An 11,947-nucleotide genomic window follows, 5' to 3' on the forward strand; every position below is an offset into this window, starting at 1 on the left:
TGCTATGGAGCTTATGATGCACAGGCCCTGATCCTACACGCAAGTGTCAGCCATGCCTTGGCAGCAGAGCCCACCCTGCTTGGGAGTCCTGGGAGGATGGGTGGTCACAGTGTGCCACCTGGGGGTTTGGTGAGTGGCCAGTGCTGGCTTCTGGGACAGTCGTAAAACAATAAGCATGCTTTCCAGATTGCAGTTGTATGATGTAAAAGCCCAGTGGGCACTGAGCCATCAGGGGCAACCACCTTGGGGAATGTGCAGTCTACCTGAGGAGCTGGCAGAGTAACTGCATGTGGGAGGCTGGGACTGTTGAGGAACTGCAGGACTGGAGGGGCATGAGAGAATGTGTCGGGACAGGGGAAGGTGGAGGCTAGGGGGCCCTCATGCCCACCACTGAAGAACAGGCCTGCACAGGTATAGTCACAGGCTGGGGATGGTGAAGGGCAGGGCGAGGGCCTGGAGCAGGGCCTTGACAAGTGCTGCCAGTGGTTTGGGAAGGAGGTTGAGGGATGGGGACCAGGTGGAGAGCTAACACACTCATTGACAGAGTTTAGGTCATTCAGTTCTCACCATTGTGGGTAGAAAACAGAAATCACTAATTTACTGATGGATATCACTAGGCGGGTATGATTCTTCGTTTTAGACAAATCTGCAAATGTGAAAGCGATTAGAGACTTTTGAGGGGACTTTATTTTACGTCAGGAAGAAAGGGAAAATTGTTATTTCTTGAGCACTGACTTTATCCCTCGTAGCTGCTGCATGTTGAGTCTGGAAGGATAGCACTGGCTGTTGACCCAAGCACAGCGACCCTGGCCTTTACAGAAGGTCCTTCTAGCTCTCTTACCATCCCCTTTCAATGTGTAGCCCCACGCACCCCTTCTGCATGCCAGTAGGGCTGCAAGACCAGAGCCTGTCTCCCAGGGCACCTGTACCTATGTGTGTGTGCCACCTCCCTCTTGGTATTTGAGCAGGTCTGTGAGGGCCTGCTGCCAGGAATATACTTGGTGCCCTCCATGTATTCCATCCTACTAGAGGGCAGTCGAGGCACAGGGACCCCTCTGCAGGCAAGGATGTCCTTTCTGGGGACTGGCACCATTCAGTGTCATACCAACTCAGAAAGTGCCTCAGGCAGCACAAGGCAGAGTGGACCTGAGCTGTGCATCTGCCTTGGTTGCAGGACGCCATGCAGCATGCTGCAGAGTCGAGAGACGCCGAGCTGGCCGAGAAGTTGCTGCAGTGGTTCCTGGAAGAGGGCAAGCGGGAGTGCTTCGTGGCCTCTCTTTTCACCTGCTATGACCTGCTTCCCCCGGATGTGGTGCTGGAGCTGGCCTGGAGACACAACCTCATTGACCTGGCCATGCCCTACTTCATCCAGGTGATGAGAGAGTACCTTAGCAAAGTAAGTATGGGCTCTTTTGTGGCTCCTTTGCCACTATGTGGCACATCTATGACTCTAGCCCAGGTCTACATAGGCCTTCTGGTGGCTCATGGCCTCTGGGGGACCAGTCCAAGTTGTCCAACCAGCCCTGCCTACCTTTGAGAAAGGCCTCATGCCTTCACAGTTGAGTGGTTTTCTGCCTAATATTAACCTCTTCTAGAAAATCACCTTGGAGGGCTCTGGGTAGAACTGAGCCCTTCCCCTTGCATCTGTGGGCAAGCACAGGGGACTTGCATCGGGTGTCCCGCACACTGCCAGGGCACACAATGAGTGTGCTCACCCACAGCCCAGGGCTTTGTCAGGTGAGAACAGTGAGGCACCAGCTGGCAGAGCTCCAGCACACAGCCCATGGGCTCTGTGGTCTCTTTACCTCTCAGCACACCTCCAGTGGAGTTCAGGGTGCATTATTGGCAGACCTGTCATGGTTCCCCCTCTTTGCCAAGCACTTAGTAGGAATGTTAACACCTTGACAGGTAGGTAGTCATTCCCTCTATGGCTGCAGACACAGGTTCAGATCCAAAGCTGATAGGTGAAGACATGGGCTCAGACCCATGTCTCCCTGGCTCTGAGGCCATACTCATGTCTTACTTTGTTGCTTCTGCCACTCTATATGTCAGTTGGTGGCCCTGGTGGTCCACTCTGGCTTTATTTGCAGGTTGATGAGCTGTTTAACAAGACAAGAGTATCTGATTTTAACTCTTCCTGTTGAAGCCCTAGGAGTTTCTGTCTGGGGCCTAGCTGAGGCACTGTCTGGAGACCCTTGTCACTTAATCTGGTTTGTTTCTAAGGCTGGAGGAAAGCTGTCGCTCAGCAGCACCTACTGGCCCATCCAGCCATACACTTAACCTTCTTTTAGCCACATGGAGACATCACAATGCCAAGAAGCCACTAGGCTGGGGCCTCTTTCAGTGGTGTGAGGGAGGAGAGTGGCCTCTAGGAGTTAGTGTAGAGTTTATGGAAGAAACAAGAAGCGCAAGTGTGGGGTGGTGGTGGGGTCAGGAGTACTGCCAGCTTTGGCCTATGAGGGCTTGCTCTGTCTGCCACCTGCAGAGCCTTCTGGGAGTTGCCCAGCCGCTGTTAAGGGCTGTCACATGAGTCATTCAAGGCCATCTCCCTGCTGCAGGAGGAAGGACTGTCAGAGTGTGTCTTAGTCCCATTTACACAGCACATCTGAGTAGGAGGTCTCTCAGGACTCTTCAGGGGATGCAGAGAGACAATCCTGGCCATGTGGCCTGATCTTCAGGCTACTAGGGAGCATAGACTGGTTGGATTCACAAGATTCCCTGATTCCTCAACCACAGTGGATGGCAGCTCCTTAAAGGAAGTGTCTGTGCCATGTTGGAACTTGTCTTCAGAAGCTGCCCCATGGTTTCTGCTTTTCCCATCCCTAAGTTGTCTTAACCTGGAAGCAGTTTGCTGTGCCCTGCGTAAAGAAGGATGCAAATGGCTTGAATCTCTTCCTGGAGTCAAGGCCCGTGAATTAACCTAAGAGGAACTTTTGCCACTCAGACTTTCATCGCTGCAGGGGTTGGGACCTCCAGGGAGCCCCAAGGACTTGGGGGGAACACATCCCCTCGCTGTGGTGATGGAGGTCATCCTGGCAGCCATGTCACCTTGGTCAACACTGTGGCTGCATAGCTAATTCAGGGTGGGACAGGGTATTTGGTCTAAAGCTAACTTCTTGCCGGAACGACTGGCTCCCTGGACCAGGGTCCCCAGACACATCCCCTAGTTCTGGAAGAAGGAAAGGGCTACCATGGCACCTGGCCTCACTGCTGCCCCACATGCCTCCCGACCAGCACCAGATCTGGTACCTGTCATGTTGGGGATAGGATGGGCTCAGTAGGGGTTTCTTAGGCAGCACAGGGATGTGGGCTGAGTCTCAGCTGGGCTGGAGCCCAACAGACTAAACTGCTCTGAGGTGGAGGGGTCCAGACAAGACCACAACCCCTTCCTAACTGGAGAACTAGGCCCAGGGCCTCTTGATTCATTTGGGAACCTTGAGGGCCTTCTATCTGAGAAAAACTCACATGCCCAAACTTTCCCAGTGGAGGGTACAGGCCTAGCTTAGACTTCAGCCTGGGTGTCAGCCAACTGAAGGTAGAGAGTATAGGTTGCAAGTTCACTGTGCTGTCTTCCTCCTCCCTCACCTCCGTTCTGGTCCCAAGGAGGGAAGGGGAAGGGAGTGCACAGGGCCAGTGATGGGGCTGTTTCTGTTAGGGTTTTGGTGCCTGGCCTGACCTCTCCCAGACCTGAGTGTACACGGGGCACATAATTTTTTCTTCTTCCTGACTTGAGTGCTTGTTTAGGGGGCTCCCAGACACACAGTTGCTGTTGCCCTCACTCGCACAGTGCTATTTGCTCCTCAGGTCCCTGGCACTACCTCACTCTGTTCCTTCTCCATCCATGTCTGCTCCAGCCTGTGGGTACCACATAGGGCAGCCCCTCATGTAGCCTTAAGGAACATCAGGGAGGCAGCTTGACCTCAGGGCTGTGTTTGCCCCCACCTCTAAGGTGACATATCCTCCCTGCCAGATGGGATGTCCCAGATATCAGGTGACTGGTCTCCTCGGGAGGGGTGGTCAGCGTGGACTAGCTGTATGTAAGAAGTGCTACATTGTCTTGGCAGTGCCTCTGTATCCAGAGGAAAACCTAGCCCTGTGAGCTGTGCTACATGTGCAGCCTACGGTCACTGGCCATTGCTCTGGTGCTCAAGGCAGCCTGGTGCCCACTTGGAAAACACTGGGTTGGAATAGCAGTTAGGGGTCACCGGGCCCCCACTGGGGCACTCCATGTCTACCCAGTTACAGAGGCTTCACCTGGTGGAGCAGGAGTCATTGCAGGTACAGCATCTGCCCTGTAACCATCCTCAGCTCTGACTTTCCAGGAGGCTGTGTATTTGCCCCCTGGCCCAGACTACATGCAGCCTGTCAGGCAGGCACTCGAGTGCTCTTGCCTCTTTGCAGGTAGACAGACTGGATGCCTCGGAGAGCCTGCGCAAGCGAGGGGAGCATGTGGTGGAGCCCGCTCCTCTCCTCTTTGGTAGGTGGCGCCCCATTGTCCCTAGTCCCCTGTCCCTAGGGAGGGGAGAGTAGGGAACGTGATTCACATTGCGGTTCCCTGACTGGGCTTCAGATTAGAGAAGGAATGGATAGGGTGGGGGACAGAAGGGCCACAGTGGTGTGATGTGCAGAAAATCAGTGTATCCAGAAATGTTGAAGAGGCATGGCCATTGTCCTCCATTTTCTGAGGGCACCTGCCTTCTGTGAGGGTGCCCTTGCCTGCTCTTGTACCTAGCAACTGCCCAACTCTGAGCCGCTGCTGTGTGCTGCTCTGCCTGGTCCCGGGCAGCAAGGCTGCTGCTGGCTTTGACTTGAGAGCCTGCCTGGATGGCCTAGCTGTTGAGCAGACAGATTGGTTACTGTCCACTGCACCAAGAGGCTTTGGGTTCTGGAGTGCATTGCAGGACTAACAAAGGCCTGGGGTTTGGTGTGAGCACGCAGCATGTGAGTCTGGTCTCAAGTCTCCTGCCAGTTGTGTCCTCTTCAGGGTCACTGGGCCCCTACTACCACCACCATTAATGTCAATCTGGTTTTTTTAGATTTTGATGGGCATGATTGAGACCCAGCCAGTTGACCTAAGTAAGTGTCCCATTTTGGGACTAGCTTACCCTCTAGCCTGGCCAGCCTCTGTGGCTGGCCCCACAACAGCAACTCCCACTGTCCTTGCCCCAGGCACCTGTTCTCCAGTGCCTGAGCCTTGGGTGGTCAGGGCTGGTCTGCAACCCTGCTCTTGGGCCCCTGTCCACGCCTGGGCAGCGGGAGCTCTGCTCACTCTCTGCTTCTCCTTCTGCAGGCCAGCAGCTGATGCTGACAGCAGGCCCTGCTGCAGGCCCTGCCCCTGCTGGCTTCCCCTATGGATATGCTGCTGCACCTGCCTTCACCCAGCCTCCTGTGTACGGCTTCAGCGTGTAGTGTGCACTCAGTGGCAACATGCCTCTATGGGGTTATTAACCTCAAGGAGCGTGTCACTGCAGAAGCACAGAGGACCTGATGGAAAGCAGGGACACCTGGACATTATTTATTTTTGCTGAGGCCCAGAGATGGCAGCCTCTGAGCCATCCTATCCCCTGGGGAGGCCAGGGGAGACACTGACTGCCCAAGACCAACTTGGGTGGATTTCTGCCTCCAGGTCCTCTGGCTGGAGCCAGGCAATCCTGGGGCATTCTCCCCAAGGATTTCTTGCCCTTCGTGGGAGGGGCACCTGGTCTTTGCTCAGCACTGGCAGAACTGCCCCCTCCAGGCCACTTTGCAGACCCAACTGAACGGACCTTCTAACTGGCTCTGAGCCTCCTACCGATCATGAATATTAAAGTCGGTTTATCAAGGCAAAACTTCCCTGCTTGGTGCTGGTGTGGGTAGCAGGGGACAAAAGATTGGCTGGGGCCTCTTTGGGGATGAGGACCTGCGTCTACCAAGGGGGAGATAGCCAGGATATGTTGGGGGTCTTTTCCCGGGAGCCCTGCATCGAGCTCTAATCCCGTAGGGGGAGTGGTAGCTTCACAGACCATCGGGTGTGGAATGCCAAACATCAGGGATGGGGCTTAGCACCATGTGTCCCCGGGGGAGGGTCTGCCCTTCTCTCCACCCCCGACCTCCAGGCAACGGCCGTTCAGGCACATGCAGTGAGACCTGCCCCTTCCCGTGCCGGATTCTGCCCGATGCCGGGGCGGGTTTTAGAGACTGCACCTTGACCCACAGCTCCAGGCCCGGGCACAGCACCGCCTCCCGAGTACCCTGGGCTCGGCTATTGGCTGGGCTATCGACTCCGCCCCGGCGCCAGCCTTGTTTGCCCCGCCCCAGCCTCAGTTTCCCGGCCAGCACAGGGCGGGCTGGAGGCGGGGCACGGCTCGGACCACGCGAGGCGGAGCCCGGGAGCTGACGCGACCGCCCCGCCCCCTGGGCCATAACCGGCCGCCGCTGCAGCCGCCTCTGCCGCCGCCGCCGCCGCCGCCGCCGACCAAACGCCGGGAGCAGAAGGCTCGGACCCGCGGCCGACGCCGGGCGCGCCGCCTCCCCGCCTGCCATGGCCGCGCCCCGCGCTCTGGCAGCCGCCGCGCCCGCGTCTGGGAAGGCCAAGCTGACGCACCCGGGGAAGGCGATTTTGGCAGGTGGGCCCCTCCGGGACGCAGACCCCCGGCCTGCCCACTCCCTCGGCCCCGCAGCGCTTCCGGGTGGGCCCCGGTCGCCGAGGCCCCGCCTCACTTCCGGGTCGGGGGGGCGCGGCCCAGGTCCTCAGCCAGAGCTAGAGGACTCGCCCTGCGTGTCGCCGCTCCGCACCTAGCCAGGACAACGTGGGTGGGGTAGGGGAAGTTGCCAGGCCTCCCCTACACCACAGGAGCCGGACAAAGTCCGGGGCGAGGGAGGGGCCGGGCGCCAGTGGTGGTGGGCGGGGCGGCCCGACCGCCGGGCGGTGGTCTCAGAGTACGGGTGTCTGGTCCCCGCAGGCGGCCTGGCGGGCGGCATCGAGATTTGCATCACCTTCCCCACCGAATATGTAAAGACACAGCTGCAGCTGGACGAGCGCTCGCACCCTCCGCGGTACCGGGGCATCGGTGAGTAGGGGGCTACTGGCACGCGGACGGCACCGAGAGGGCCGGCACCCGGAGGGCACGGCCAGGCCTTCCGCTCGTGGAGCAGCCGTGGCGGGCTCTGCAGAGGTGCGAAGGGCGGTCTTTAGGGCGGCAGGGGTCACTGAACGCCCCCTCCTCCAGGGGACTGCGTGCGGCAGACAGTCCGCAGCCATGGCGTCCTGGGCCTGTACCGAGGCCTCAGCTCCCTGCTCTACGGCTCCATCCCCAAAGCGGCCGTCAGGTGAGGTGGGCTCGGGTGGCCGAGGGAGGGCATCCAGCGGCTGCAGCCCCTCTCATCCCACTGCCTCCCATTCCCAGGTTCGGGATGTTTGAGTTCCTCAGCAACCACATGCGAGATCCCCAGGGACGCCTGGACAGCACACGGGGGCTGCTGTGTGGCCTGGGTGCCGGCGTGGCCGAAGCCGTGGTGGTCGTGTGCCCCATGGAGACCATCAAGGTGGGGAGGGTCTCAGCAGGTGGCAAGGTGTGCAGAGGAGTGATGGGGTGGCCGGGGCCATCCTTCTCTAGTGCTCCATCGAGACGTCGAGGTGGAGAGTCTCCTGCAGAAGCAGGGCAGAGTGTGCAGTAAGGGCCTCCTGTAGAGACTGGACTCTGTCCTGAAGGCAATGGGACAACTGACGTTAGGGTTTTTAAAAAACGTTTATAAACAGAAAGCATAAGATAACACATGTTTACTGCCTAAGCTGTGGCAAATACCAGCAAACATAACTGCAGAGACTCTTTAGTAAGGCCAATCCTCTTGTTTCCTGGGGCCTTGTGTCCCTTGGTGGCCTTGGGTGGCCCTGTTTCCAGGTGAAAAGCTGCACCTCCCGCCCTGACTGATCTCTGTGGGCCCTGGGCCCGCAAGCCAATGGGCCAGGTATGCCCTTCCAATGGCGTCCTGGAAGCTAGTGCCTTTGCTTCCCTCCCACAGGTGAAGTTCATCCACGACCAGACCTCCCCCAACCCCAAGTATAGAGGATTCTTCCACGGGGTCAGGGAGATTATTCGGGAGCAAGGTGAGCTGTAATGCCTTCCTCCTCAGGTAGGGTCAGGTACCTTGGCCAGGGTGGCCTGCACTTCCCCTTCCTGCTTTGGTGCGCCGCTGTGCCACTCCTGGACCCAGTCCCCAGCTGGGGCCTTGGAAGACCCCTGTGTGACTGCCATGCCTACCTGCCTTAGGGCTGAAAGGGACCTACCAGGGCCTCACAGCCACCGTGCTGAAGCAGGGGTCTAACCAGGCCATCCGCTTCTTCGTCATGACCTCCCTGCGCAACTGGTACAGAGGTATGTGTCTGTTGGGTCCGCTGCCCCAGGGCCCCACCTCCAACCACTCTGAGCCTAACTATTCTGTCCTCCCTGCCAGGACCCTACTACCCCTTGGGAAGCCCACATTTATTGGCTCTGGTCCATGCTCCTCCCAACCCCTGAAGAACGCTCCCTTTTGCCCTCCCATCACTTTCTGATTGCAATCCCCACCCATATCCAGGGGACAACCCCAACAAGCCCATGAATCCACTGATCACCGGAGTGTTTGGAGCTGTTGCTGGCGCAGCCAGTGTCTTCGGGAACACGCCTCTGGACGTGATCAAGACCCGGATGCAGGTGGGGGTAGGGCCACAAGGGGGGCGGGGAGTTTGCTACAAGGGGCCAGCCACTGAGCCACGTGCTGTGCTGCTGTCCTGCAGGGCCTGGAGGCGCACAAATACCGGAACACATGGGACTGTGGCTTGCAGATCCTGAGGAACGAGGGGCTCAAGGCGTGAGTGGGGGAGGGGCAGGGTTGTGGTCCCCACTCCAGACCCTCCCTGGCCTTCTACCTGGGCCTCACCCCATTCTTGCCCCAGGCTATCCCCTAGGGCATCCTTACCTTTGGGCTCCCGCCCTTGTCCCTCCAGTATCAGGACCTACCCTCACTGCCCAGGGACACTGTTTATCATCTGCCTCCTCACCTCCTACTTCCTCCCCAACCCCAGATTCTACAAGGGCACCATCCCCCGCCTTGGCCGGGTCTGCCTGGATGTGGCCATCGTGTTTGTCATCTATGATGAAGTGGTGAAGCTGCTCAACAAAGTGTGGAAGACAGACTGAGTCCCTTAGGGGGTCTGCATGGGGGTTGCCTCCAGGCATCTCCAGACCAGTCCCCACTCCCCTCTTCTCACGATTCCAGTGCAGTCGTGCCAAAAGGCCCCTTTTCCCTGTTCCTTGCACTCCGTGGTCTGGGTCTGTACCCTGTAGCCATTGAGTCCACATGTCCCTTAGTGCCGTGTGTCCCCTGTGGTGTGTATGACACCACCATTGAGTCCATGTGTCTGGCCAAGGCTGGGTGACCTTCTGGCCTGTGAATCTGTGCCCACTTGTCCATGTGCTTTACTCATGAGCCGTGTGCCTGTGTTTCATGTTCTGTGTCATGTGACCCTGTGCCCCGCTTCCCCGGGGTACCCATGTGGCTTGGGTCCACGGCCCTGTAGCCATGGCCCGGTCCCAGCCCGGTGCCTTCCACCCTGGGCAGCAGGGGCACCTGTCCCGGCCTACCACAGCTGCCTCCGGGCCTCAGCCTGGCCTCACCGCATTCCAGGGGCTATGTGCCCCCTGCTTCTCCCGCCACTGGCCTTAACTGGCCCTTGGGCCCTCCCTCTGCCCGGGGCAGGGTGGCATCCGCCACTCTCAGGACCACCCTCCCAAGGCCGAATAAACCGGATCCTGTTGCAGCCTCCTGTCCCTGTGTGGGCCCATCTGTGGGTGAATAATGATGGCCATGGCTCTGCCAAGAGCAGGCATACCCCCTCGCCTGAGGACATTGACAGGGAAGCAGGGCAGCAGGCAGGCTGGTGGGTGAGCCAGCTATGGCCACAACATCAGCCCCTAAGTGGCCTGGCACCATCAAGCCAAGGAACATTTATTTAGACTCTGTCCAGGCCATGCTTGTGGCCTGTAAGCTAGATCCTGCAGGGTCAGCCGGTGGGCATGGCCTCAGGGTCACCTGGCAGGCTGCACTGGGTGGGCAGAGTGGAGAACTGCCCCACCCCAGGGTTTGAGTTTGGGAGAGAGTGCTGCCCGGCCCTTGACTGCCCCTCAGCAACCCCCACCATGGTTTGTCTGCAAAGTGGTCTGCCTTGTGGGGAAGTGCTTCGGGACATCCAATTTCTGGTCCCCTGAGGATGTGAGCAGGGGCCTTGCTTCACTAACCTGGCTGAGAGGCAGCTGCTCTGGGGCGGGAGGGGTTGGAACTGCCTGACAGGGACCCTAGCCCCCCTCCCTCGCAGACCAGGAGTGGGGAACCACAACCCAGAGCCAAGTGGAAGAAACCCAACAGTAGGATGGGATAAACCAGGGCTCCTGGCTGTGTGGGGGCAGAAGGCACTTTCCTGTCCAAGTGAATTATGGGTAAAAGTCATTCAAGGGTTTGGCTCAGATTGGGAAATAACTTGCCAACAAACACTATCAGTAAGCAGGTCTGGTCTCTAGAGCTGCTGCTTTTAGGGGAGAGTGCCCCACCCCTGCAACCTGCACACCACCCAGATCCCAGGACTCCAGGGATACAGGGGATCTGGGACAGATCCAAGGGCCAATTGTGGGCTTAGGGGGTACAAGGGAAAAGGTTTTGAAGGACTGGCTGTGCACACTCAGTACTCTCAGGAAAAACCAATCTTGGCCGCCACTGAGGAGAAAAGGCCCTGGAGCAAAGCTTGTCTGCCTGTGGGGGTACAGGCTGTCCCCACACACATACTAGGGCATGCAGGCTCAGCCACAGGCCACTGTCTCTGGGCCTCAGGAACTTTGCTGTGGTGATGGGCAGTGCTGGCCCATGGCACAGGCTACCAAGGCTAGGGGGATACACGGCAGGCAGCATCTTTGGGCAGTGGTGGGGAACAGAGAGAACCCTGGCTTCTCATTTGCTCACGACATGACTTTGGGCAAGTCCTCTAACCTCAATTTCCTAATCTGAAATGGGGTGGCAGAAGAAACCACCCCATCCCCTAAGGCGCTTAGAACAATCCCTAACACAGTAAGCCCTTGAACGTGTAGCTTTTTTCTTTGGGTTGCAGGAGGTTATTTGCAGGCTCCCCGGAGTTCCAGGTACTTCCTAGAGCAGGCCAAGGCCAGCAGCTGAGCCCTGAGGGGACTCAATGACCTCAATAGTGACCTCCAGGAATAGTATCCATCCACTGACTACACACCAGCATTCCAGAGGCCTGTCCCCTTCACTGGGAGGATGGGGCTCAGGCTGCACTGAGAGTAGGGCATCAGGACCCCCACCCGTGAACAATCTAGCTCCCATTCCTCTCCCTCCAGGAGGGGCAGGTCTCCTCTCTTGTGCTGCACAGCACTATAGGGACCGTAGGTAGCCCAGCCAGAAAAGACAACTGGATCTGAGGCCCCAGGGGCTGTGATTACAAAAGAGCCACCCACCCTGGTAGAGGCAACCCCACTCCCTTTATCACCTGAATTAGTAGGCAGCCTGAGTTCTTGGAGTGGAGACCTGAGCGGGGGGAGAGGTATCCCGTGTGCAGGAAAGTGCTTGTGGTGTCCAGGCTGAGACCAGGCCAGCGAGGCTGGAGGGCAGTGAGCAGGCACAGAGCAGCTGAACAGGCAGGCGGGGATCTGGAAGGAGCCCAGCTGCATTTAACCAAGACCTCATAAGCTGCAGAGAGGAGGCTGATGGCAGCTGCCCCTTGCCCTTGTGATGGGGGCAAAGGGGCAGAGATGTGTACAGACCTTCCAAGTAACTGGGAGGCAGAACAGACTCGGCTTCCAGCCTGGTCCCCCACAAACCTAGACGCACAGACCAGTGGTGTGGGAGGGGGGGGCCCAGGAGGTGGCTGGGTCTGCGTATCAGAGAAATGAGCTGAGGAGTATGGAGACTCCAGTTCACCATA

General features: G+C 58.3%; 2 protein-coding genes across 2 annotated transcripts in view; both read left to right on the top strand.

The window, feature by feature from the left end:
* The window catches only part of CLTCL1 (clathrin heavy chain like 1), a 109,455-nt gene extending 103,627 nt beyond the window's left edge, over positions 1-5,828 (top strand). The window contains exons 30-32 of the mRNA XM_039242866.1: positions 1,175-1,396; positions 4,402-4,477; positions 5,291-5,828. Of these exons, the coding sequence (XP_039098797.1) occupies positions 1,175-1,396; positions 4,402-4,477; positions 5,291-5,409 (417 nt within the window). The 3' untranslated portion in view covers positions 5,410-5,828. The remainder of the gene's footprint in view (positions 1-1,174; positions 1,397-4,401; positions 4,478-5,290) is intronic.
* Positions 5,829-6,431: 603 nt separating this feature from the next.
* Positions 6,432-9,783, top strand: SLC25A1 (solute carrier family 25 member 1). Its single transcript, XM_039242865.1, has 9 exons — positions 6,432-6,605; positions 6,942-7,049; positions 7,209-7,308; positions 7,386-7,524; positions 8,002-8,086; positions 8,250-8,354; positions 8,557-8,672; positions 8,756-8,829; positions 9,044-9,783. Exons 1-9 carry the CDS (start codon positions 6,521-6,523, stop codon positions 9,156-9,158), a joined length of 927 nt encoding a protein of 308 aa, XP_039098796.1. The 5' UTR covers positions 6,432-6,520; the 3' UTR covers positions 9,159-9,783.
* The last annotated feature ends 2,164 nt before the right edge of the window (positions 9,784-11,947 follow it).

The sequence above is a fragment of the Hyaena hyaena genome, unplaced genomic scaffold (assembly GCF_003009895.1).
Source record: "Hyaena hyaena isolate Hyena2069 unplaced genomic scaffold, ASM300989v1 scaffold_219, whole genome shotgun sequence".
Classification (NCBI taxonomy): domain Eukaryota; kingdom Metazoa; phylum Chordata; class Mammalia; order Carnivora; family Hyaenidae; genus Hyaena; species Hyaena hyaena.

What these genes read in the sequence shown, in the direction of transcription:
- SLC25A1 (XM_039242865.1), top strand. Translation starts at nt 6,521, where the DNA reads ATGGCCGCGCCCCGCGCTCTGGCAGCCGCCGCGCCCGCGTCTGGGAAG. An exon ending in ATCCCCAAAGCGGCCGTCAG is followed by an intron (nt 7,309 to 7,385) that starts GTGAGGTGGGCT and finishes TCCCATTCCCAG; the next exon opens with GTTCGGGATGTTTGAGTTCC. An exon ending in AGGAACGAGGGGCTCAAGGC is followed by an intron (nt 8,830 to 9,043) that starts GTGAGTGGGGGA and finishes CCCCAACCCCAG; the next exon opens with ATTCTACAAGGGCACCATCC.